This window comes from Haliotis rufescens, unplaced genomic scaffold, assembly GCF_023055435.1.
Source record: "Haliotis rufescens isolate VD_foot unplaced genomic scaffold, xgHalRufe1.0.p SCAF_6, whole genome shotgun sequence".
Classification (NCBI taxonomy): domain Eukaryota; kingdom Metazoa; phylum Mollusca; class Gastropoda; order Lepetellida; family Haliotidae; genus Haliotis; species Haliotis rufescens.
This window is the reverse complement of record NW_025964334.1, coordinates 14,739,926-14,767,554: the sequence shown is the minus strand read 5'-3', so window position 1 is coordinate 14,767,554 and position 27,629 is coordinate 14,739,926. Positions and strand designations below refer to the sequence as shown.

The 27,629-nt window shown below is 38.0% G+C and overlaps 1 protein-coding gene across 2 annotated transcripts; it reads right to left on the bottom strand.

The window, feature by feature from the left end:
• Window positions 1–1,729: 1,729 nt before the first annotated feature.
• On the bottom strand, window positions 1,730–25,714 carry LOC124135436 (SAM pointed domain-containing Ets transcription factor-like). Of its 2 annotated transcripts, none has more exons than XM_046500761.2 (6): window positions 25,639–25,714; window positions 5,976–6,055; window positions 5,473–5,869; window positions 4,914–5,111; window positions 3,361–3,558; window positions 1,730–2,754 (listed from the first exon to the last, which is right to left on the bottom strand). In XM_046500761.2, exons 2-6 carry the CDS (start codon window positions 5,994–5,996, stop codon window positions 2,417–2,419), a joined length of 1,152 nt encoding a protein of 383 aa, XP_046356717.1. In that variant the 5' UTR covers window positions 5,997–6,055; window positions 25,639–25,714; the 3' UTR covers window positions 1,730–2,416. The 2 variants fall into 2 exon arrangements, with proteins under 2 accessions (XP_046356717.1, XP_046356716.1); XM_046500760.2 differs by lacking the exon at window positions 25,639–25,714 and adding an exon at window positions 6,531–6,686.
• Window positions 25,715–27,629: the final 1,915 nt, after the last annotated feature.

The window sequence follows — 27,629 nt, the reverse complement described above, 5'->3', positions numbered from 1 at the left end:
CATTTTATGGTTGTGTGTATGAGGTTATTGTGACCTACATTGACTGTGGGGAATTTTTTGTGATTTCGCAATAAAATATTTGCGAAGTCATCCTCAAATCCAAGAAGCACGATGTAACTTGATGCAGAAGGGCGTTTACATTTATTTCTCATCTAATGAAAGTCGAGCATGAGGTTTTACACGTGGATACTAAACTGATGAAGACTTAGTTGTAATTTTGCAAATTTAAATTATCACTGCTTCGGAAAATATCTGTATGCATGGGCGTACTTATTTGCAAATTAGGAATGATGTTTTTTAACTAATCTGCCGGTCTAAAAAAAAGTCACGTCACCTGTTTTGGGATACTCATTGATATGATGCATGTAATATCGCCTATGATACCCGTTCTAGATACATCCCCATCGAATAACCATATCTTATTTGTTTTAGTTTTATTTTGACCGCCAGTTTATATACGGATGATAATGCTTATTCATATTCTTCAGGGGTAGAATAGGTCTTCAGCAACCCATGCTTGCCGTAAAAAGCGACTATGCTTGTCGTAAGAGGCGACTAACGGGATTGGGTGGTCAGGCTCGCTGACTTGGTTCATGCATGTCACCGTCTCCCAATTGCGTGGACCGATGCTCATGATGTCAATCACTGGATTGTCTGGTCCAGACTCGATTATTTACAGATCGCTGTCATATAGCTGGAATATTGCTGAATGCGGCGTTAAACAACAAACAAACAAACAAACAAACAAATCATATTCTTTTTTTTACAACGCGAATGCGTTAGTGGCAAGTCTGACGGGGACCCTATTGTTGCTAGGGACAACAGAATGTCTGTGTTGTAGACCACGCTGGGACGAGTCCAAATTAACTACCCGGGTACCCAATCCCCTATTACCCGACCCTGGTACCCACTGCAGGTCTCAAGAGTTGGGAACAAAATGTCTGATTGGGAATTGTTTTATTGCAGCCCTGAACAAAACTATTTAGATTCATGTATCAAACGATCAATACACTGAAGTTGACTGAAGTTTTATCTTTACTGAAACATATACCAGCCAAAAGGAATGTGTGCATCGTCAGAAAGAAATGCGAACATTAGCGACTTGTGGTGTAACCAATGAGCTATAGTGAGTTTTTATCATCAAACAATATATCACGTGACTAACCACGGGTCCGGGTAGTCCTGTGGGTACCCGGGTCCTACTCAGGACCTACCCGACCCGAGTACCCGAGTTACCCGTCCCAGCCCTACGGTGTGGGGTCCGAGTGAAACATCATGAATACACCCAACTAAGATATCCCCCAAAGTCATTCAGGTATGCCTATGTTCATTCGACCTTTAGACTTGTACTGTGTTATTTTGGTTGTTGCAGTTTCAATTTGTAATGCATCAGTAATGCAAATTATGTCGATACAATTCCTTCCTCTGAGGTGTACCGTATGTCCACGAGTTTCTTCTGGTGAACAGCTGACTTGTCATTGCATGTGTTTGTGACGGGTGCCACCGGTGGGGCAGGATACGCTCACCGTTTCGCTAACACCTGGTGTCGTCACTATTTGATACTTCCCCTTAAGCTTGTGGATTAACTTCCAGGTTTCAGGAGCTATTCCGGTGGATTTGACATCGCACTCGGAGAAGTGTAGCAAAGTATATCCCCAAATATACCATTTGCATATGGTGTTGCAATTCACAGGGTCACCTCTCGTGAAAGAAAAGGACAAATAAATAATATTTTCAATTTCATTTTATTTCATGTATTTTGTAGTTATTTTGTATAAAACAGAAATAAAAAACATGGAGATTTATGTACACACAAAAGCCCGTTCAGGAGTATCTCCTATTAAACGGGACACACGATAGAATGTTCAAAGCACCATTTGGGTTAACGTTGGTTTCGCCTAAACATATTTACACATACACTTTGTGCGACTACAACAATAATAAGTTAAGCCTCTTTGAGACAGTTTGTTTAACAGCTGTGAAATGTAATGACATGTTTCGATATATGAGAGAATTTGGGTATCTGTTGCCTGCTCATGCTGTACACGCTTGGGTGTTTCGAACTACAGAATGAAATACCTAAACATTAAACCTTTTCAGATACCATGAAGATTCACAGATCTACATGCAATGGGATCTGGTCAATTTTGAACGAACAAAATTGAGTTGCTGCCTTCTGGATTTGGCTCAGGTAAATCTGGCGCCTCTGTGACGTGATTGTTACGTATAGTATACGTCATATTGTTGTGCGGTAACAATGGGCCACCTGACCTGTATCACAGCCAATGAGCGCTCCAATATCTGATCGCATCACCCTCTCGACAACAAAAATGTCCTGACTTAACGGTGACCAATCCAAAAGCGCTTCTCCTAGGGAGGAGATCACGTGATCACAAACAGCGAATCAACGCTGTTGTTACAAGTACGGTGCGCAGAACTGATAAACAAGTCGTTTTGAGTGCTCTGTTTTCCTGATGATCCCTTTCTTGTAGTACTGACGGATGGACCGACTCAGCTTGTCGTAATTCATTAGCGGCCTGTTCTTCCTGCGGCCCCATTCTTTTGCCACTCTGCCTGAGTCCTCAATTTTGAATATTCCTTTCGACCTGTCCACCCATTTAATACAACCGCTGAATGACTGGGGTTTCAATAACAAGTCTTTCAAAAACTGCCACAGATGAATTGTTTGCTTATGTTGTGTTGGTAACGGTGCTGTTTTTTCACGTGGCTCTTCTTTCTCATGCGTTGAAGCTCCTGGAAAAATAGAATGAATATTATGAGCATGAGTTCACACAAATTCAATCGATAATCAAAGTAGGTGGTGACATGAAGCTTATACCTTTATTTATCATTAACAATGGGGGTGCTAACTTTTGGCTTGGCGTTTTGAACCAATGTGTAAATCGAACCCGGTTTGATGGAGCCAACGTCTTACGCAGCATGCTGCGCTAATGCTCAACAGATTAAGTAATAAGTCGTCGTCTTGCGTGATAATTTCGATGGTGTTGCGAATTCCTTGTCCGATCAGTTTCACGGCTCAACAAAAGGTGATTCTCTTTGGTTTAATATTTTAAATCTACCGCCATTATTCTCACGGCATGCGCAAAACATGTAGGTCACTCCCACAATACTGAAGTGCGGATATTCACTGTGTTTGTGGTCTTTGTGGTGAAATTTGATATCTGATCTCACTCACGTGAAATTGTAAGTTTCTCTGCATAACTGTGGATACAGGGAGAAACTTTTGCGCCAATGCAGTTTATTATCCAGGATATTATACGAAGCAGGTAGCAAGTCATAGCTTGCATTTTAAAGCCGCGACATTTACAGACGGAAAAGTGAAGTAGGATGTCAACTTACGGTATGTAAATAATTCGTCAAGCATTTGGCTGCGGGGTGGCGAGCTTGGGTTGCTGTCGAGGCTTGACGACCCCGGGGACCCAGGCGACGAGCTGCTGGGGGAGGCGCAGAAGCGGCTCCCCTCCAGAGTCATAGGTGAGTCGGCCAGGCTGTCTGACTGGAAACGGCCTGTCTCGCTTATCTCCTCCATTTTAAAATCTGCAAAATAAAGAATGGGGTTATTGAGGTTGGGACGGTTTATGGGTAAATAAAACAACAGATTTAATTATCGCTATATCGTTGTGAGATTATTTTATTCGCGAATTTGTTAATACTGTGTAATATTGTGACATTGGTTTATTCGTGACATTACATGGACTTCAGCTGTGTGTCAGGTGACATCGTCCCCGTTACAGGCAAGCTGTTCTGTCATTGTTTTGCGTCGGTGACACAACAATCTCGCACTCGCCTGCACTTACAATAGATTAAAACTGCCTGGACAAGCTTTACGCTTGGTTAGTCAACCGGATCGTGATAGCTACTGCCGTTTATCTATTCATATCTTCAAACCAACAATCTTTTAGAAGGCTTTGTTATACGTGAAGTTTATTACCCACGGGGATTGTTATTTTCATGGAGAAAAAATATTTGATGTCGGACATTCTTGAGCTCGGAGATCGGTGATGATTGGCTGAGAACGAGCCAAGCAAAGTGAGTGACATTTTGTAGGTAATGCCCTTTCTGGATTAAAGGTCAAGGCTAGACAATACGTCACTTATCCTGTTGTTACACGTAAAGGTATTCGAATGTAAACAAACCCTCACTTTTGAGGGGCATGGGAGCGGCGCGCGCGCGGTCCACCTCCACTGCCAAGTCGTAAACAATCGACTTACGCGTCACGTTTCAGATAAGAATGGTATTTCTCAGAGGCAAATGCAGCTCAAAACAAGATAGCATCAGGTCACATATACACATATACAGTGTTTTTCATTCTTCCAATAGAAAGTATAGGTCATGTTGACACGGTTGTGAAATGTACATGCCCGCGGCCAGAAATCTACACATGTATATAGCCATCAGTCATGATTTCACTGATGCATATCCACCCAAAAGCCCCTACTGACATGTCTTTGTGCTCTCCTATTGCGTGCTGCCGGCCCCTGGTGATGTTTATGAGCGATTAATGGCAGTAAAAAATCCAGTAATTACATGATTTAACATTCAAAACAGGGAAATGACTGTGAATATCGCAATTTCTTTCAACTGAAGGTTAATGTAATACGAATAAGTATTATTTATCTGTAAGTTTCAGTGATGCGTTTCTGAAGTCACGACATTTTCCTTTGATGTGAGGATATTAGCGTGTTCTCATCCAAACACACACACACACACACACACACATATATATATATATATATATATATATATATATATATTTATATATATATATATACACACACACAGGATAAGTGACGTATATATATGATAGCCTCTCCCCACCTCCCCCCCCCCCCCCCCCCCCCCCCCGTCTCTCTCTCTCTCTCTCTCCCTCTCTCCCTCTCTCTCTTGCTTACAATTCTTCCATATTTCCAACTGGGCGTGGAGATGAGGCCCTCCAACTGGGGATCGCCATTCGAAGTCAGCTTGCGAGAGGAGACAGAGACATTTGCCGTTCATGTCAAAGAGCTCGAGCGTCACGTCAGGGATGGACATCTTCCTACACATGTGTGTGATCCATTTCCCGACATCCTCGGTCGACCATCGAGTAGGATCTGTTGAAATAAATTAAACTATTGACAAAAAATAATAACATTAACAAATAACGAACCAAATCGCAGTCTTCCCAAATGCGATACATTCTTCTGTGATGTCCCCCTTGGCGAGACCGTGCAGAGGATTAAACTATTTAAAAAAATAATAAAATAATAACTTTAACAAAATCTCCCCCAAACGAAATAGCAGTCTAGCAAACGCGAAGCACGGCCAGGCTTTGATAATATAAAAAACAGCCCCCCACCCTCTCCGTATATAGTGTCTTTTTTATACGATATGAGCAAAAGGAGAAGTCCTATAATCTCCCTCTTAAAACATTACACACCCATACTGTTGTTAGTTTATCATCTCAGTGCATACCTTTACATATTTGTAGTACGACACACTCTTCTTTGATGTCTCTCGTGGCCAGAACGTAGAGCACATCCAGGCCATCGTCCATAGCGATGTCTGGGTTGGGAGTCGGGTAGAAAACCTGCTGCACTTGTTTGTCATCACTGACATTTTGGTCATACATGGTGATGTCACTTCGGTCATACATGTCCAAGTCAATGAGATGAGTGGGACTCCCTCCCTCGTTCAGTTGCTGGTCGGGTACCTCTGTAACTGATGTGCAGCCGGCGAGGGGAGCAGGGAACGCCGCAGAGGAGAAAGTATCTAAAATGTTCCCGGTGAAGTCGTACTGGTACACCTCTGGCTCTGTCTTCACAGACACCCGGGTGAAGTCTTCGGAGAACACCGTGTTGGTTTGAGGAACCTAAAACAAATTTTGCATTTTTTAAAGTCTGAAAACAATATTTTAATATTTATTTAATTGTTTGCTTATAACATAAGAAGCTTTTCTCTTGTTTTAACAAACGTACCTGTTGGTCAGAGTGCAGCATATCCTCTGATTTGATGGGTGTTTGACACAAGTCGTGATAGAGCTTGATGACGTGGAAATCTAGAATATAATCAAATATAATTCAATTTTTGTTCATCCTCATTAACAAGAGAGACATTTAAGAAGTCTACATAAACATATAACAATTTTAACAGTTATAAAGATGTTAACTACAACGGGCTTATTAAGATAGATATAAACAAAGTGTCATACCATGCAAGAGTAACAATACCAGCGCAAGTACAAATATAATATATAACATGTTGAAAGTTGAATTATGACAACAACAAGAACTTATTCAAGAAGATATCTACATTTCATACCATGCAAAATTAATAATAACAACACAAGTTAATAACTTAAAATATCAAACTTCATTTAGAAAAGTGTCTCTTAAGTGGCGCACGTGCAAAATAAAACTTTTCAATACGATAGATAAAGTAAAAGTAAAAGTAAAATAGCGAAATGAAAAGCAGATCGCTTAAGCAATGTTGACACCTCAGTGTTATAAGATAGACAAGGTTTCAAAACCCACCGGTCGGCATCGGTGCTGTTTGTATATCCAACGGTAGAGTAAGAATGAATTAACACGCCGAGGACTTATAGCTATATACAGGTTTCAGTCGTTGTCTTCTCGGAATTATTTGTCCTCATAACCAGAAGGGAAATGAGGTCAGCCAATCACATAGCTAGAAATTGACCCCAAGCGACATATATGGAGAGCTATAAATAAATGAAGGGGGAAGCACCTACGAGCTCATTCTGGTTGGTCGGTGGCTGCACGTACGTCATAGCTGACTCATTGGTAAATAAGACATCAGCTCAGTCTGGTCGAGCTGTGTCAAAGAGTGCACTAGAGAAGCGTTATAAAAGACCCACTAGACAACATACGCCCTGTTTACAGCGATTAATAACGCGCAGGCAGATAACAACATGCTGTGTCGTTAACACGAAGTTAATAAAGCTGTTATTTGTCATCGCGGATATCAGAATCAATGAAATTCAACTTGCTGCTTCATGTATAATTGATAGAATCGATAAATCTGCTACTGTAGCGTGTCAGTGATATATATCCAAATTCTGGTCCGCCAATGAGATTTTCCCAATTTATATAATTACTTTTCACCTAACAACCAGATGTTGAACTAACACAACCACGTGTTTCGCTTGCTTGGCGGGCGATTTGTCAATATAATGGACACCTCGTCCGTTCTGTGCCGTATAAGTCAGCAGAATCATCAGCTGTTGTTTCGAAGGCGCATAAACAAATATTCATGTGGCGAATTCCCGCGATGGAACACCTGTCTAAAGATGAACACTGTTCCTAATCAAAATTTATGGCACATCATAATGTTATGACAATGTCTATTGTTTCAGGTAGGAATATAACTTTTAAAAAAAGCAACAAATATATATTTTAAAAACCAAAACATACAGTGCCAACATGAAGGATAAAAATGGCAAAATATAAATAATTATCACTGACACGAATAGATACGATCATCATTATTAGACTTTCCTCATTGATGCATTAGATAATCATGTATTATATTACACGGAATATCCTCTATGTTTTTAGCCACAGGAAAAACTCTTATTTTAAGCTTATTGTTTTCCCCTGTCAAATTATTCATCATGTGACTTCACATTTGTTCAATGATTTTAAATTTTCCGTGTAAAATATAATTTTGTCTTGAAAGTGCACCAGAAGCGCCATATGCATATACAGACAATCATTCCAGATCTTCAAGATTATATCGTACAATAAAATACTAGTTCACGATAACCGTGAATCTAAAGGTCCGAAAAGGGCATGTAAAGCATGAACAACAAAAACCCCGAGAATAGTCCATTGGCAATAAAGCTTTTCGTGTGAGTATGGTTTCACGCCGCCTTTAGAGTTATTCCAGTAATCACAGCGGGGACACCAGAAATGGTCTTCACACATTATACCCATGTGGATAATCGAACCCGGGTCTTCGGTGTGACGAGCGAACACTTTAACCACTAGGCTACCAGACCGCCCCCGATAATGCTTTATGATACGGGATTGATACATGAGGTTGCTTATGCTGTGACGTCTTATTCAACCACTTATCAACAGAACATGATCTAAAAACATCGGATTATTTATACACGGAATATATGCTTAAAGCCGTATTCCATCACCAGTTAATCTACAATGCTCTTTTTTTATTTTAGCAGTCGCCAAATGTTTTGAATAATCTCACGCTAGTATCTTTAACCAATGTGTATCTTGTTCGAATTACTACAGTTGTTCGATTGCTACATGTTCACATCTGTAACACACAGTCGACGATGAATCAATAACACGCAGAGGCTTGTTATATTGGGGTTACAAACTTAAAACAAGCATAATCATTTTTTTTCTGATAACGTGTTTTCTTTAAGTGACATCAGGACTGAAATGAAAAGTTTCCCATAACTTTTGACATGCCGATAGGGCTTTTTAGGATTTGAAATAAGCATGATATCAACATATGTTAATAAATAATTCAGTTTTATTTTGTATTTTTCTTCATATTTGTTCAAATCCAATTTCTGATTTAAAGACTTCAATCTAAAGTACATGTTTTTTCCCACAGATACACATGTTTGAATATGGAAATATACATTTGTATAAATTTCATTTGCTAATTGTATGATTAGAACGTAGGGCACAATACTCCGGTTTTGCCAAAAATATTGTTCCCTTATGATAATAATAACATTTGAAATATTAACTCACAGGACGTTCTGATTATTGATAAGGGAGTGAGTGAAGGTTGGTTATAGTCACCGTACATGACAGGCAGTATATACAATATTGTTCGCACTTGAGGTTAGACCTTGTTTCCACGATACTGAACTATTTAAGATATTTAAAATGAAGTACTTATACAAACAGATTTATTTTTAAATGCAGGGCAAGACCCTTTGTCACATTATATGTTGCTTGGGTTGATTATATTTCATTGGGGGAGGTAAAATATGAATATAACCTCGAATGATAAGTTGTATTCTTTCTGTATGCTGAAACGGAAGTGCTAATCACCGTCATCATGGTTACATTTATTGTATTTCGTACTGGTAGTGTACACTGGTATAACTTCCACAACATCTGCTGTTGCTACTACTACCACTACCACTACCACTACTACTACTTCTGCGATCGTGCAGCCCTCTTTAAACTGAAAAAGGAACATTTTAATTGCGCGTGAAGGATACATGATTAAGGACAACATCTACTACTACTACTACTACTACTACTACTACTACTACTACTACTACTGCGATCGTGCAGCCCTCTTTAAACTGACAAAGGAACATTTTAAGTCCACGTGAAGGAAACATGATTGAAGGACTACAAACAGGATTCTGGGGACCCTTGCTGTTTTGCAGTGCTTGACGTTAAATCGTGAGTCCTTTAACACATATATAAAATCTTGTAATAAATGGCTTGTGTGCTTCTCGGGATAGTTGCGATTGCACCATAGCTTGTTTGTGTCAGCTTATTCTTAGAAAACAGTATAATAATAAATTAATGACATTTAAAAAATGAATATTAAGCATAACATCATAACAAATATCAAAGCAATATTTACAACACCATCAATGAGGCGTTTCTTAGATATGGACAGGCACGTGTATATTAATTGAAAAGGTATATAATAATAAACACTATAATATAATGTTGTCAGTGCATCAGTGTTGTGCTACCATCTGTTTAATACCTGTTATGAATATACCCAAAATACACAAATAAAATTTCCGTAAAAAGACAATATTAAAGTGAACGAAATGTCCTTGAGTGTCTTTGTCGATTTTACTTCTTTAAATATCTAGGTGTATAATTAATCTTCATCCGGATCTAAAGCGGCAGCTGCTTCCTTTTAAGCGGACGATGAAACAAATCCTGTTTTTCTCCAAACTCAGAACAACTTCCTAAATTAATTTATCGTTCATCCAAATGGCAAAACACAACCCTTCTTTCGCATGTACAAACATACTCCTTCTACAAAGATTATGCCAAACGAATTTAAGCTAAAATACATTGCATGTGATTCGTGAAAACACATGAGCCTAATACTAAACAAAAATGGTGATGGATATTGAATATTTTAGGGGGATATCATTATTGTTGTGAGGTTTCTTTACATATGTATTGTATATAAACTTCTTCATGATCCCTAATTGTTTTGTTCAGTATACAGTGTATATAAACATTTTTGAGCAGTGGTTGTCTGAGAAGGATTTATTGTCATATTTCTGGCAGTTTCTATATTATGGTTATACATGCTTTTATCTCGTGAAATAATCAGACTTTGTTAAATGAAATTCGCTTCATGATATAGCTGGAATCGCACAGTGGACTCTGCTTTTGGCAGAGATTTCTTATGAATATGGAAAGGGTTTTGTCAGTTTTACTTACCCTCGTCATTCCGGACGTAAATTGGATTTACGAGGTTTAAATATTTTTCGTATGCTCCCCTTCCTGTTGATTTGTTTCTGTATGCATGCGAATCGCAATGAAATGACAAAATCAAAACAAGGGAATTTGTTCAAGACGTTAAATTTAAGTTAAGGTACACAGATGATCTGATATCGTTCAATAGTGATCAAACAGCCAGTTTCCTTACTCTGATTTACCCACCTCTACTGAAATAAAAAGATACAAGTGAAACCGCCTCATCTGTTTCATATTTAGATTTATGTAAACGATTCAATTCAGAGTGACCCAACACTATCGACAAGACTGTATGACAAGGGGGCTGTCTTCAACTTTCCAACAGTCAAATTATTCTTTATGTCGATCAATATTCCAGCAGCTCTAGTCTATGGAGTCTATATTTTACAATTGTTTGGATACAAATGAGGATACCCTTTCTACGAAGATTTCAAAGAGCGTCGTATGACTCTTACTCAAAAGCTGTTTGATCAGGGATCATCCAAGGCCTTATTAATTAGTAAAACTTTTTTAACGGTAGACATCTGGAGAACATTTCAAAAATTTGACGCATCAGTGACAAAATGATGTCCGATGCTAATCCCTATTTTGGCTAGAACTATATGTGTCCGTGATATCTTTTCAGGTGAATAATTGACTTGTATTTGCTTGTGTTTGTGATAGGTGCAACTGGCGGGGAAGGTTAGGCCCACCCTTTCGAAAACAACTGGTATCATCACAATTTCTTAATAAATCATAAACACATGCTTATGATAATGTCGGAATCGTGCAATAGGGACTGCTTTTAGTGGAGATTTCTTATGAGGATGGAAATGTTTTTTGGCGCTTATAAGCTCTAGTCAATCGTTTTTGAATTGTTTAGGGTGTATTACATTATATATAAATGAGATATCAGGTGCTTAACCTCATCAAACCGGACGAATTTGGATTTTCGAGGTTGAAGAGCATTTTATGCAAGCAGACTTTCAAGTCATTGTCTTATTGACAGGGCGTGGCCATCCTGACACCGAAATCCGCTTTCGAATGAGGATCAAACGTAACCATGGCCAGATTAATGACCTGAATATAATCATCAGAATAGATAACAGCTGTGAATATCTTCGTTGTACTGAAAGATGATTCGATTCATGCTATGTACGCTTAAATAATAATGTAAAGTCATTGTGTTCTCTTTATAAATGATGCAATGGTAGAGCACGTTACAATGGAATCAGGCAAAAAATGCGTGAATACCTCCCGCTCTCCGAAAAGGTTCGGTCGTTTCAGTGACACACGAGACCATCTACGGCATTGGTCCGTATTGACAGGTGTAAACAATGAACACAATGAAGTTAATTTTAGTATCACTCGTTCTCCGAGAGGAGATTTTCATATCGAGGAAACACGTCACGAAAAGGTAGCTTTTGTTTACCGAAACGTACCCGTATGTAAAGCATTGGCTACTGGTACAATGCCTTTACATTACAGTGAAATACACTTTTCCTCATGCATAAATAAAATACGATAATCACTTAAAGTATTTACTCTTTTTTAACAATATACAGATTACTGTGGCATGTAAGCAGAGATTTCGACTATTATGTAACTTTAATGTATTATATTGATTTGGACTTGATTTGGATGGGATTTGCGAAAAGTAAGATGTTAAGTACACTTTTTGAAATACAATAAATGGCTGTTCCTGATATAAGAAACTCTGATTGACATTAATATCAATGCGTTAGATCCGAAGTCCAGCATACATCCGACAGTTCATTAAATACATCGTTTCGTCATAGCTAACAGTTCATTATATCTGCCGTTTCTCTATATCTGTCATTTCACTATATGAGCCAATTCCATATATCTGAAAGTTCGTTATACCCGCCATTTCGTCATATATCATACCTTTTGTTATGCCCGATGTTTCGCTTTACACGAAACTGACTTCGCCAATGACAACTATTTTTGATACCTCATTTTATCATGCAAATAAAGAACGTGCTTCAATAACTGTGATGTCGGTTCATTGGATTTTCTTGCCCATCACTTAACTACTGGTTTGTTTACTTCTGTACTGACCCGTGAAGATCCGGAAGAGAATAGGTCTTCAGCAACCCATGCTTGCCGTAAAAGGCGACTATGCTTGTCGTAAAAGGCGACTAACGGGATCGATCAGGTGGTCAGGCTCGCTGACTTGGTTGATACATGTCATCGATCCCAATTGCGTGGACCGATGCTAAGGATGTCAATCACTGGATTGTCTGGTCCAGACTCGATTATTTACAGACCGCCATCATATAGCTGGAATATTGCTGAGTGCGGCGTAAAACAACAAACAAAAAACTTCTGTACTTCTGTGGGTGTCAGGCAACAAACAAATATTAACATTTTTATGCACATTGGGTGCGTTGCGGGTGCTGCTGGTAGGGTTCTTTTCGCGAACACCTGGTGTCATCACTGATTTTCAGTGATCCATTCATATAATTTTCACCGCTATTTTGCATTTCACCTCCCATGGAATCTGTTCCGGGTGATAATCGAAACTTGTCATTCTCTGGCGTTACGTTTCATATTTATGTATTCTTAAACATGTCCTTTTAAATGTTTGTTTAATTTCAAAATAAAAATTATTGACGATGTGGTTTATGATTCATCGATTTCATCAGAGGGTGATGACTCTTTTATAATTGTACAGATATCTTATTCCTACAAGTATAGATATGTATCTTTTCCACAAAAGATATACAAAGTTCATAGATTTGGTTGTTGGTTTGTTTGTTTGTTGTTTGACGCCGCACTCAGCAATAATCCAGCTATATGACGGCGGTCTGTAAATAATCGAGTCTGGACCAGACAATCCAGTGGTTAATATCACGAGCATCGATCTACGCAATTGGGATCGATGAAATGCATCAACCAAGTCAGCGAGCCTGACCACCCGATCCCGTTAGTCGCCTCTCACGCCAAGCATAGTCGCCTCTTACGCCAAGCATAGTCGCATTTTACGACAAGCAAAGTCGCCTCTTACGACAAGCATAGTCGCCTTTTACGACAAGCATAGTCGCCTCTTACGACAAGCATAGTCGCCTCTTACGACAAGCACAGTCGCCTTTTACGACAAGCATAGTCGCCTCTTACGACAAGCATAGTCGCCTCTTACGATAAGCATAGTCGCCTCTTACGACAAACATAGCTTTTACTTCACACTTGGTCTCAACCGTGTGTTCAGATCACAGGAATTTCACCCAAACCGCTCATAGTGGTACATGGTACAATTCAGTAATTGTATTTATACCGCTCAATATTTGCCAAGGGCAACATATTTGCTGTATGCTATGTTGGTCCTTAGAAAATATTGAGTTGTATATTTGAATGAGGCAGTATCCAAATACAAAATTGGTACAAAATTGGTATGATATGACAGTTGGCAAGTGAGAGATTTTTTAACACCAGTGTGTGTCGCACATGCCAAGTGTCACATGTAAATTGGTCTCAACAGTGTATAACACATGCCAAAAAGGGGCGGTCGGGTAGCCTAGTGGTTAACAACGGCGTAAATCCATACTCACTAATGCCAAACATCACAGGCAGATTGCTCTCAACAGTGTATAAAGTACACGCCAAACGTCACATGTAAATTGCTCTCAACAGTGTATAACGAACGCCAAACGTCACACGTAAATTGCTCTCAACAGTGTATAACACACGCCAAACATAACACGTAAATTAGTCTCAACAGTGTATAAAGTCCCCGCCAAACGTCACACGTAAATTGGTCTCGACAGTGTATAAAGTACACGACAAACATAACCCGTAAAATTGGTTTCAATAGTACGCGCCTAACCGTATACACAAATTGGTCTCAAACGTGTGAAACGTACAACACAAACTTTACATCAAGTCTTACATGTGTCCCAGTTGTGTTTATGGTACGCTTCAAATGTTGCACTTAAATCGTACCACACAACACAACACAAACGCAATCCGTGTCACCCGATCTCTCGTGTTTGGGCCATGGGGATCATATGTGACGTCAGCGACTTCTAGTGTCAGCTTGCGCCTCATAAATAATAAATGAGAAAGCACTTTTAACGTTAGCTTTTTTATGGTATACCGTGGATGAAACGGACGAAGCACTGAACATACCTTGAAAAAAATCTTCTTTTTTTTTTTCACAAATCGGACAATGACGGTAAAGTGATAACATGGTTCGGTATATTCACAAAGTCACACAGCGTTCAGTCATCAGTAACATACATTAGCGGCCTCACGAAGTAGGTTAATTTCTTTACACTCCACTGCGAATACCCCGGATCTGAACTGGCCAATCGCATGAGCCAATCTGACGAGACAGCAAACAGATAATTTAAAAAACTAATATTGTGTGACGTGAATCATGTCGCTTCGACTGACATATATATTATATATTTATAATATCATCTCATATTTAACGCGCCTCCAACTTAGCCAGAATACTTCCCAAGAAGCGAATGGTCAATACATAATGCAGCAGTTAAGTCAGAAGTGAGTGCAGACCCGTGATAAAAAAAAACCTTCTGAATAACCTTGTACCATTTTGCACTTCCGAATATAAGAACTCACTCCAATGCCACATAAAATAATGTAAACATACATGACACTAGTCATCAAGGCGTCTAGTGAAAGGGTTAGAGTATGGAGCAAATATGTAATTTGAGTAGAAAAACTATTTCTTAACAGGCAGTAAAAAACATATTAGGGAAACAAACTAAGGTAGTTACTTTTCGGAGCTGGTGGAACATTGAAAACAAAATAATCATTTTAACAACCTTACGTCCAAATAAAATATTAATGATAATTTCGCTTGTATGTGATGCAGTGTCGCAAGCTATCCTCGCTTAGACATTGTAATATTTGCCAAATGGTTCAGAACCCAAATCCGTCTTAATACACATAGAAATTAAATAAGCACCCCCGGATTTTACGACCATGTCTGTATAAGAACAGGGTATCATTCACGTCAAGCCTGAGCTGTGATGGAGCGTTAACTGTCTTGTGTAAGATGAGATTCTTGACTTATGAAAACACAGAGAGGGGTGTTCAATATTTATTTTAATTGTACTAATAACACAGTTGAGAGAGTACTGTAAATAATCAAAATTGATAACCGCAAAAATTATGGATCTGGGGAGTTCCATGATCATGAATGAACGACCATTACTGTTCATTGTTATATTACAAAGATAATCACAATCCTGAAAATCAGTAGCGAGTGTACCAGCCCAGTGCCTGGATGACAGATTCTACCCTTCTCCTCATTCCTCCAGTGCGTCTTCTGATACAATCAAGAGGTAACTGATGGCACTTCCGATACAATATAGCCTCCAAAGATGCCATCTTCTGAACTGACGGATCAATTGCCTGCAGCCGACGTCCACGAATGTCCCAAACATGATCTGAAGGATTCAAATCTGGTCTCGTAGAGAGCAAAGGCAAAGATCTTCTTGAGTGTTCTTTCATAAATGCAGTCACAGCACAAGGACTATGGGGTCAAGCGTTGTCGTCCATAAACACTGATCGGGTGGATGATTGTGCATGATCATCAAGACGTGGCACCACAACAGAATTGAGGATGTTCTGGATGTAACGATCGCCGTTGAGAGTGCTTCGTATTGTTACCACGTTAAGTTTACAGTCATGAAATATTGCGCCCCACCAGACGGACAATGTTCCTTGGCATTCTTTCTGTGTCTCCAAACCTGCATTCGCTCATCTGTGAGGTGCAGCAAGAATCTGCTTTCATCAGACCAATGGATCTGTCACCATAACCTCAGATTCCAATGACGTCGAGCCATACACCAAGCCAATCGAAGCTTCTGGTGATGATCAGTTAACAAGGCACGTTTGATGACCCTTCGTGACTTCAATCCAAATGATTGTAGCCGGTTTCGGACAGATGCCTCACCAGACGTGGTAGAGCCCTGTTGCTCGTACAGTTGTCTTTCGAGGTGGCCCTGGTCTTACGAATATGCTGATGACAGTAATTTCAAGACTCTCACTCGCCAGTTACTTAAACTGAAACTATCAACATGTGTCCATGGGCACACAATAGGACAACCCCAACCAATATCTAAGTTATAAGAAAGATCTTCCCCTTTGTCGGCTCAAAACGTAAATCGGTTACAGATAGTACCTGCTATGTTTCCTCTTAAAGGACCATATTCAACAGTGGACGTCAATAGATCATATAGTTTCTCATTGAACAACTCCTTCTACTACGAAGGGGGATTGTGAGTTCTGAGCTTAACTACGAAGGATGTAAAGTGCATCCTTAACAGCACTCAGGTTACCTTGCATCATGCACAGGGATTATATAAGCGAATTCACTGACGTAAAGCACATGGATTGATGTAGTCGGATTCCATGGCATCGAGCACTTCGATATTTGATATAACTGGATTCCATGACATGAAAGCTATGGATTGATATAGTCGTATTCTCTCCGATCAGGCACACCAATTGATATAATCAGATCCCTGGCATCGAGCACATGGATTGATATATAGACGGATTCCCTGGCTTCGAGAACATGGATTGACATAATCATACTTCTTAGCATCGAGCACATGGATTCATATGGTCGGATTTCCTGGCATCGACCACATATGTTTGATAGTGTCAGATTGAATTTATATAATTTAGTTGGGTTCACTTATATCAGACACATAGATTGATATAGACGGATTCTCTAACATCAGGCACGTGGCTTGATGTAGTCGGACAGAAGATTGTAGTGATTCTCCGAACCTGACCGCGTACCTGTAATCCACGTTCTGAGCGATATAAAAACGATGGTAAGTCAGACGCCTTTGTTTATGTAAAGGTGAATAAAACGTGTATGTTAACGACATGCAAGTACAAGGGGCGACCCTCAAGACCTACCAACTCTCAACCAAACACCACAATATACAGATATTTGATTACATATTTGTTGAACTATCTGTAACCTTGCCTTTGTTAAATGAGGAGAGAAAACAGAAATTTGGTGTTTGTTACGTTCATCTTGTTTTTTTATGTCAAAATCTTTAAAAAAAACATTTCCAAAGTTATGTCCAACAATCTCAAGGGAAACATTTACATTAAATTAACTTACACTTTCTTCAGTAATGGATAATAAAGTAAAGATAGTGAATAGAAAACCTTTTAAGTCTAATTCCGGGAGTGTTGCAATCCTATTTTATAACAATATTGAAATAAACATCTACAAACAAAGTTTGGTTGTTAAAAAATGGCAATTATATTATTTCTGATATAACACTAGATGGAATGAAAGTTATACGGATGAGGATGAGGATGAGCCATTATTTTATGCCTATTTATTTAAGGACATTGATAAATTCGAAAATGAATCTATGATCATCTGTGGTGATTTGACTCTTGTGCTTTACCCATCAGGTGATTTGGAAAATTACAAAAATATAAACAACTCTAATGCAAGAATCGCTGTTTTAGAAACTATAGCACAATTTGATTTAGTATGGAGAGAACCAAATGAGGAAAGTAAAACATTTACATGGTTGAAAAACAATCCAAGGCAGGAAGCAAAACTTGCTTTCTTTTTAGTTTCACAAGACATATGATAACAGGCCTTGTCAATCCGACAATTCCCCTATCACATTAACCATCTCAAATGCATTAAGTAATGATAGAGGTCGAGGTTACTGGAAATTTAATACTTCACTGTTACGTAACGGAGAGTACATTAAAATAGCTAAAAACATATTAACGGAAGAAGTAGACCAACATATTGAACATGCAACACTGAATCTGAACATATCTGGTTTTTTGTTTCTTGAAATTTTCTTAAAGAATTTACGGGGTAAAGCCACTTCTTTTTCGTCTTTTTGAAAAAGAAAAAGCATCAAAAGATTAAAGAGCTAACAGAAAAATATCAGTTTTTGAAGAAACTATCAGAAATGACTTTCAAAATATAAACGAATTATTAAGTGTCTTATCAACTAATAAAAAACAATTAGAACAAATACATGAAGAAGAAGTAAGAGGAATTCTAATTCGAAATAGAATAAGATGGTTCGAGGAAGGAAAAAAAAGAACAAGTTGTTTTTGTCATTTAGAAAATCGAAATTACACAAGTAAGCTTATTAATAGTATCTTAAATGAAAATGGAGACACAGAAACAGATGGCAAATATATCCTAGAAGAGTCCAAATACTTCTACAATAATCTGTACAATGCAATAAAAAAAACCTGGACAAGCCAATGATATTAAAATGAACACTATAAAAACACCTGAACTAAGTAAAGATGACATAGAATATCTTGAGAGGGACATTAGCATTGAAGAAATTAATAAAGCAGTTCTGTCCATGAAACATATAAGAGCCAAGGTATTGATGGATATCCGATTGAATTCTTTAAGTTCTTTTGGAGATTCATAGATTTATGAAGGAAACCTTTAAATATAATCGATTATCCATAACAATGAACAGAGGAATTATCACTTGTCTTCCAAAACCAAATAAAGACAGAAAATTATCAACAGACTAATTATAACATTAAATACAATTATGCATGACAACCAAACATGCTTTATTCCTGGAAGATGCATAACTCAAAATATAAGAACACACTATGATATTATCTTTGAAACTAGAAGGTTAAACAGGCCAGGCCTGCTGTCATTAATTAATTTTGAAAAGTTTTTTGACACAGTCTCAAAACAATTTATTGAAAAAGTATTAGAAAGTTGGGATTTGGACAAAATATCATTAAATGCATAAAGATCTTAACTGATAATACATCAGCATCTATTGGCATCTTTCATCCTTTTGATATGTTAGAAAGGGGATGTAGACAGGGAGATCCGGTATCTCCCTATCTATTCCTATTTGTAGTCGAAATAGATAATCTAAACAGAATACTTGCCAATTGGCGTAGAAATAAATCATGTTTTTATGGTACAGTTCACCAATTGATAGAATTGAATAATAGTTATGTAACCCCGTGACGTAGTACACACAAATAAAACTTTTTTGTCAGTATAAAGAAGTCACAATATACGTGGGGTAACGACATGTGTCATTGGTGAAACACACATAGTAGGCAAACTATTCATTTACATTAGTCTACATACATGTCTATGCTTTTCAAAACAAGAAATATATACTCAGTACATGCAAACAATATTAAAACTACATAAGTGCAAGGGGGTGGCGTATGGTTCTCGGTAGGAAGTGACAACAAGGAGTCGGTGGCTTGCGGTACAATGTATATACGAGTTTACGTTATACAAGGAGCATAAGTATGTGTCAGGGTCAGAACATAGTGGTAGTAGTGTTGATGGTGGTGCTCCGGATCTTCTCTACTTGAGCTAAACTTCTTACAACATGCAGCAATGTCCTGTACAGACAAATATATTAGTATTTCAGCAAAGCCAGGATTCAGCTTGCGTTGCCAAAACCTGCCATGCTATTTTAAATAAGCGCCGACAGATTTTATATTGATGATGTGTGTGCCTGTGTTTGTAAATATATACATCAGATTATTTTAAGTATACTGTGTATATTTAGCAATGTTTAATCTCCTTATGTAATATCATTGTATGTATTTATTCATTTGTTTTATTGTGTCTGATAAATCGATGTGCGATTGGTCGTAGATGATGTGATCATACATGTATACAATCTGTGTTATTTAACACAATTTTAAATATATCAACGAGTGAGACATAAATAAACACGTCTGTCTGTCTGTCTGTCTGTACTAATTTCCCTCTCTGGACCAAGGCTTACATACCCAAGTTAACTTGACATGTATTTAGTCATAAATATAAACAACAGTAATTAATCAGTTTCGTAGTAGCACAGCTTGTTCAGGATGACAGACAATCAGTGGATAGCACAATGGAGATTAACAATTGGAATTAGCATCTTGTAAATAACGACAATTAAGTGATTCAAGACATAAACACGTCATGGCTACAGGGTAATAAGCCTTAGGTCATTCAGACAAACGGCCGTCCCAACTCAGTCCCTATGACAATAACATATAACAGACACACGAGCAGGCTGTTTAAACTTCCCAGTTCAAGAGTGATGTATCTGCAATACCAGTAGTCGCTCTCGGGAAAAGCGCGGTTCAGGCTAGGCACAACGAAATGGCACAAATATCATTCCATCATTAGCATATTACAATGTGAGGTCGACCTTTTGTTCTAGGTGGAAAAGATTTGATATTTTCTTGTTTTGTCCGTAATCTCATCCCTTTAACCGATAGCCTAAGCATGGTGGTAGGGGCAGACATGAATAGTTTTATTTATACCATGTTATCGACCAGGAACTATAGGCGTTGAGGACCGCCTCCGTGGTCTAGAGGTAGAGCATCTGCCCGGAGAGGGAAAGTTCGGGGTTCGATCCCCGGCCGCGTCATACCAAAGGCGTTAAAAGAATGTACTTGTTGTTACCCTGTCTGGCGCTCGGCAAAAAGGGGTTAAAATGAGGACTGGTCGGCTCGGAGTCGGTATACTGTGTCTGAGTAGGGTATTAATGTTAAACTGCGGCATGGAATCTCAGCGTGCTAGCACTATAAATCGGCATCAGTCCGGTCTAGTACAAGCAGCCACACACTCACACACATTGCAATAATCACTGACGCGACGTTAAACCCCATTTAACTTCACCTCACAAGCGTTGACGTGGTAGGGACGAAGGGTATTTCGCGCTTCGCCTGTATGAACCTGTATGAACTCAGCTACTACGAACTGGTTGTAATAGTCCATTCAAATTTTGTACACCCGAGTTCAGTGTTCAACTACTTTGAAATAGAAAATACATGGATTTGAGACCAGTCCACCTCCAATGGTAAAATACCTCTTGTCTATGTCATGCGACTCATTGATGTTCTAATCTAGTGAGGGCAGTGAAAGGTGTTTACTAGTGAAAGTTGGTATGTGGTTTAGATGTATAACCACTCAGAAAATAATGTGGTTGGTAGCACAGCGGATGAAGGGTACGCTCGTCGAACCGAATGCTCAAGTTCGGTTCCCCATTATTTTGCCTTCAGATTTGACATCCAATTAACTCCAATTATATTTCTAAAATGTATGTAACTATGAAAATGCCTAAACTCTACATTCAGATGCGGGGCTGCCCCATTCGACTGGAGATATATGAAAATATATGAGCAACGCATCTGTTCTATGTGTACAAATAACTGTATATAGGATGACGTAGACGTCTTAATTAATTGCCCCATGTATTTGGATCTACGTTTTAATCTTGAATGTTAAGCTTGTTTTACAGATACTTATTTTTTGCATTTATCTGATAGACAGAAATGTGAGACACGTTTTAACGTTGCCAAACCCCATATTATATTATATTTTGCAGTCGGGCTTTACTGTATTATTATGGAATTTTATGTATCTTGTGCCCTAAATTTGGTGATTCTTTTACAAATTATTAACATTTATGTTCACTTTCGTGTGCAGAAAGGCATTTGTTTTATATTATGTGTAGCATAGTCTGCCAGAGTTCTTCACGAATGGGTTGTGTACATTTGTATACGTTTTAACATGTTCATAATATTGGTGTACATAAGTTGAGACTTAAATAATCCGCCTGTCTGACCCTCTCTCTGTCTGTCTATCTGTCAATAAACGTTAGTTAGTTTGATGTCCCGAAAAGCAAAGTGTTGTGATTAAGACTTAAATTGTTCGACTTCTCCTTTAGTAGAAAGATCATGCGTGTATTGAAGCTGTGCCTCTAACACTCATCGGCACTGAAAACAATCTCTGTTATTTTATATTTCAGAATGCGAATTGCCCAGGGTGTTGTTCTCTATTGTGTTCCCGGACATAACAACGTGCTTTTTAAGAATCGATATGCCGAGGACCAACGTGACAGAATGAGCACAATGACAACCCTGGCAAGTCATAAGATCATTCAAAATCATTTGATACGCATGCTAACTCATATTTCATGAGATTCTTGACATTTCTAACACACTGTGGTTACCCTGGCGGCATCGGGTATATATGTCGAAATTACAAATGAGCTTCTGGCAGTACTACCATTTACCTTAAAACATTTATTTGGATTCATCATACAAGATTTACTTCCCACTACCACATTACTTGCTTTTTGGCTGCCACATCTAATGGCTGCCACATCTAATGAATGCCTACCGCAACAACACACTGATCTAGTAAGATTTGTTGTGTACACTACATCCGTAAGTATACAAATAATGTAAATCGATGCAGAACATGCATGAAAAGGAAATGTTGAGATTTAAAAAAGCATATTCTCCCACGCAAGGATTCTTGTACACTGCATTATTAGAGTAAAACACGCCTGGCCAATTATGCAGATATGACACATAGGCCCTGCAAAATGAGGACTAAATAATTGGATTGACCTATTTCTGGTTTACATTTCAACAAACAGTGTTAAAATAGAACAGGGTAACTCCACACTGAACTCTCAATGTAGTTACGATTTCATACAGGTAAGCTTGCATCGGGTGTTCCTATATTTAATGAACATAAACTGTAAACTTTCCCCCAAAGAATATAGCATGAAATGGTTGTAGATACAAGTAGATGCATAGTAATAGATTACAGTATTAAGGAAAATGAAAATCAAGTTCCATTTGTATGTCAATTACCATAAACTAAATTGTACTAAATATTGGTATTTGTTTCAAAACATATGTACCTGATCTTGCCATACTCCATATTATTTATGTACATATATGGAGTTTGAAATGGTTTCTGTGTGCATAATTGTTCAAAGGTATGCAAGGAGAAATATTGAAGATGCATGTGTTTCAGTGTTCCATTCATATAAGTTTCATCACTATTTTTCCTTTTGCTCAGTGGATTCTGGCTCGTTGTATCATCGAGAGTGCTTTCTTCAGAACAACATAAAATATTCGGTTGCAGGGAGCTTCGTGTCAGTGTAAGAAAATGAACAAGCATATTCATATTTAAATCTAACACACACAGGATATCACGAAATGAAGTGGGTGGAAAATGCGTTGGTGTTAAGGATCCTTGAGTGAACCGACCAATGAGCGGATCGCTCAAGTCATATCGTAGAAATGTTAAAAAAAACGACATCAATTTTACTTTTAGACTATAAGCCTGTTCAGTGCAGAGAAAAAAAGGTGCTATTCAATCTTCAAGGATTAACAAGGTCAGTTCAAAGTAATGGTCATCTTGTTATTTAATAGTTGAACTAAATGGTCAGACTTATTAAAGGAAAACGGTCATACTAGTAAAACAAAAGTTCATACTTGTTAAAAGATATTGCCAGAATAATTATATGAAAATAATTATACAGAAGAAAATATATGGCCATATTACTTTATATGGCTGGTTAAACCGAATGTGAAGAAAGTGGAAACATGAAAAATTGAACATTAACGAGCATCCCACTCTTAATTAGGTTTGCAATAATAATAAGACTTTTTTTAAAACCTAGAACAAAAGTTATATCATAGACACACTTCCTGGAGGGACCAATGTGCACAAAGACATATAGTCGATTCCGCTGTAAACATTATTATAAAATATGCAAGTCTGGCATACAATTAACGCATGTTAAATGAAGGGGTATTATTCAATATGATTCAGTCAGTTTTAAAGAAATATAAGTGATCTTCAAAATGTTAAGAATGCCTGAAAAAAAATCTTCTGAATGCGAACATATAATTATTGTTAGTACATGATACACTACTGAAAAAAGAGAGTAAAATATAAGCACTAACAAAATCTCAAATACAGCACAGTATACATAATACATTCCATGACTCCAGGCAAATAGAACTTAGATGGACCCTCGAAGTCGTTTCGCTATATCCCAAGTTCGTTACATCCGAAGTACATATATTCCAATGTTAATTTCTTCCGAAATTCGTTATATTCGAATCGAAGTACATTCTTCACATGATCAAGCAGCTAAATATAAATCAGTTTCATAAATATACTGGCAAGCAAATATAATGAAATACCCATCGGACGGCAATTAAAGCATATTATACGAACAGGTAATTATCAACAGGATACATCAACTGACACATATGTAGTCAATAATGAAGAAATATATGTTTCGTTCAAAACGTTAAGATTGCCTGAAAAAAACTATGTATAATGGTTAACATAAATATTGTTCGTAAATGATGCGGTCCTGAAAAAAAAGAGTTGAATATCTATACTAACAATATCCCAGATGCAGCACAACATACATAATACATTTTATGAAAAATATAAACATTGTTATACCATCACCTCCAGCCAAGTTCTAGCCCAAGTTCGTATTATACCGTGTTCGGTTTATCCCATGTTCGTTACATCCGAAATTCGTTATATCCGAAGTACAGTTTCGGCGGATCAAGTAGCTAATGACAACTTCTGGGTAACATATATCATGTTGCTAAAACTGTCCTTATATACCCACTTTTTTATGCTAAGTTGAATAAAATATGAATGTCGAAACATAAGCTGCCGGGGAAAAGAAAGTATACACATAAAAATTGGATTTGACAAACAAATTATAAACGTTACATGGCTGAAAACAGATGCCGAAACACTGAAAAAGTTAAAGACCAATCAACAACTATGATACCCGTAAAAAATACATCACGATCGAAAAATCATTTCTTGTTGTATCATTTTAACCAACATCAAACATGGGTGTATGGTTTCTTTTTCTAGTTAGTTTATGTATATCTTTATAGATATGGGTCATACTGACTTCATATTACCACTCATAAAAGGAGTCTCTGGCATACAATGAAACATCTCAATAATCAAACTTTGAAATATACCTGAAAAGTAATGAACATATTGGTATAGATGAACAAAATGCTTAGGCCACTGTAAAAAAAAAAAAAAAAAAAAAAAAAATTGTTTCGGGGGAGTGAACATCGATATGAAGTAATTTGCACTCTTCTCAAATACCAAGTCAAATTTCAGACATATTTCTCTGTAGTTTTATTTTGAATATATATGTGTGGCTGTTTACAGTTCTCTAGTTCTATGTGTAACCCTAACGTAACACATATAATAATTCAAAAATGACTAAAAAATAAGTAAGCCATGCCGAACGTATACATAGTAAATATAAAACTGGACAAATATCTTAACTCTTTAAGACTAAAAGGTCTTCACAGAATAAAGCAACGTGCCTACCTTATGTTACATATATGTATCCGTTGTAAGAGAGAGACTACATGTAAGGATACATGCAACATCAGTTCATGTTGCAACACACCCTTATCTCCCGGGACACGGACATTCGGATCATGTGTACATCAATATATACTTGTATTGGAAACGGATCTAACACGGACAAATTGAACGGAACTGTTTCTAACCATTCTGTGATTATCTCGTTTGTTATACACGCGGCCACATGTGACGAAAGCTATTTTCCTGGGAACACTTTAAATGTTGCTAATGTGAGATTGACTCTCCGGCATCCATATCGAAGAAGAAGGAGGGAAGGGGAGAAGAAGAAGAAGAAACGGGAGGCGGAGCAGGAGTACGAGGAGGAGAAGAATGGGAGGAGGTGGATCTGAGAAGGAGAAGAAGAAAGAGGAGAAGAAGAAGAACGAGAAGGAGGAGGAGTGAAGATGAAGGGGGTAGAGGGGAGAAGGAGAAGACGATGAGAAGAAGCAAGGGAGGTAGAGGGGAGAAGGAGAAGAATAAAAAGAGGAAAAGAAGAAGGAGAAGACAACGCAGAAGAAGAAGGAGGAGAGGAGAAAAGGAGGAGGAGAAGGAGAAGAAGAAAGAGAGGGACAAGGATGAGGGGATGAGAATGAGACCAACAACTCGTAGTACTGTCCTTTTAATTGTATATACACAATCCCAACATGCATTGCATGGTTTCCTGACTAGCGAGGTTTCGCTATAAAATGAATGAATTAACTTACGGCTAGCAAGTTTACACCCATTTATTGTTCACTGTAAGGACAAAACAAACGTGCAATCTTTGAAATGTGTTTGTTGAGAAAATAAATCACTGCATAGGATAATTCTATTGAATAACATGGAAGTGTATTCATATATTTTCACTGTTGAAAATTCAAGCCATTTGATTTTACTTCATAGGTGAGGTGTAATGGCAAAGTGCATACATGTGTGTATTTGTGTGTTTGTTCTTATCCAGACTTTGCCGGTGTTCTAGTGCTAGCCTATTGAGATACCACGCCACAATTTGGATACCCCATTCAGATACAGTAAGCTGACATCGAGCCTACGAGTTCTTGCTTTATCTATCCCCTTAATGCCGTACACCAGGCAGAGAAACAACAAGTACTATATCTAAAGTTAACGCATTTTGGTAAGACGTGGCCAGAGGATCGAACCACCAACCTTCCGCATGTCTTTTTGACGCTCGTCCCACAAGGCTACAATGACCTCCCGCATTAAAAGAAATACTAGTGATAACTGCAATACTATATATTTAGAGGCTTTGGAGTACAATCGTTAACGGGCTTTTTTCACTGGCTGTACACGTGATAACCATGTGTTCTTCAAACATCTCCAATAATGTATATCCATGCGAAAAATGAACTCGCATTGAGACATCACTCACAGACACCACACATACACGCATTGCGCAACATTGTCTGAACAGAAATGGGTATCAGTTTACGGTAACAATTACGTGAAACGAACTGGTTAGTCATGAGAAAAGGGAGCGTTCACGCTAAATGGCGTTTAGTGTTAATACATTTGGAAGACATGTAAAATAATCAAGTAATTTTCATGCGGGTTTACGATAATTTCAGGGAACGTGTACCTGTATATAAAGTGTGATTACTCCGTGGCCGACACTCTTTAATCCAGACATTTTTTTTATCCGAGTTGTGGCGGATTATCGAGGCTTCACTCTGTCTGTGTCTTACAGTTGTACGTTTTGAATGTAAGAATCACTTTGTAAATCTTACAAATGATATCTTACTGAATTTGAAGTTTCATGCAAAAAATACACGTTGGCTATGATATGTGAAGTTTTTAAATAAAGTAAATTTAGCATCCACGTAAGGTAGTATAGCTTTTAAAAACGTCAAAATTTGAGGCATCACTGACAAAAATGATGTCTGACTTAAATTCCTAATTTAATTTGTACTATGTGCTCCCGTGTTTATGCCAGGTGCACAATTGCAAGCTTGTGT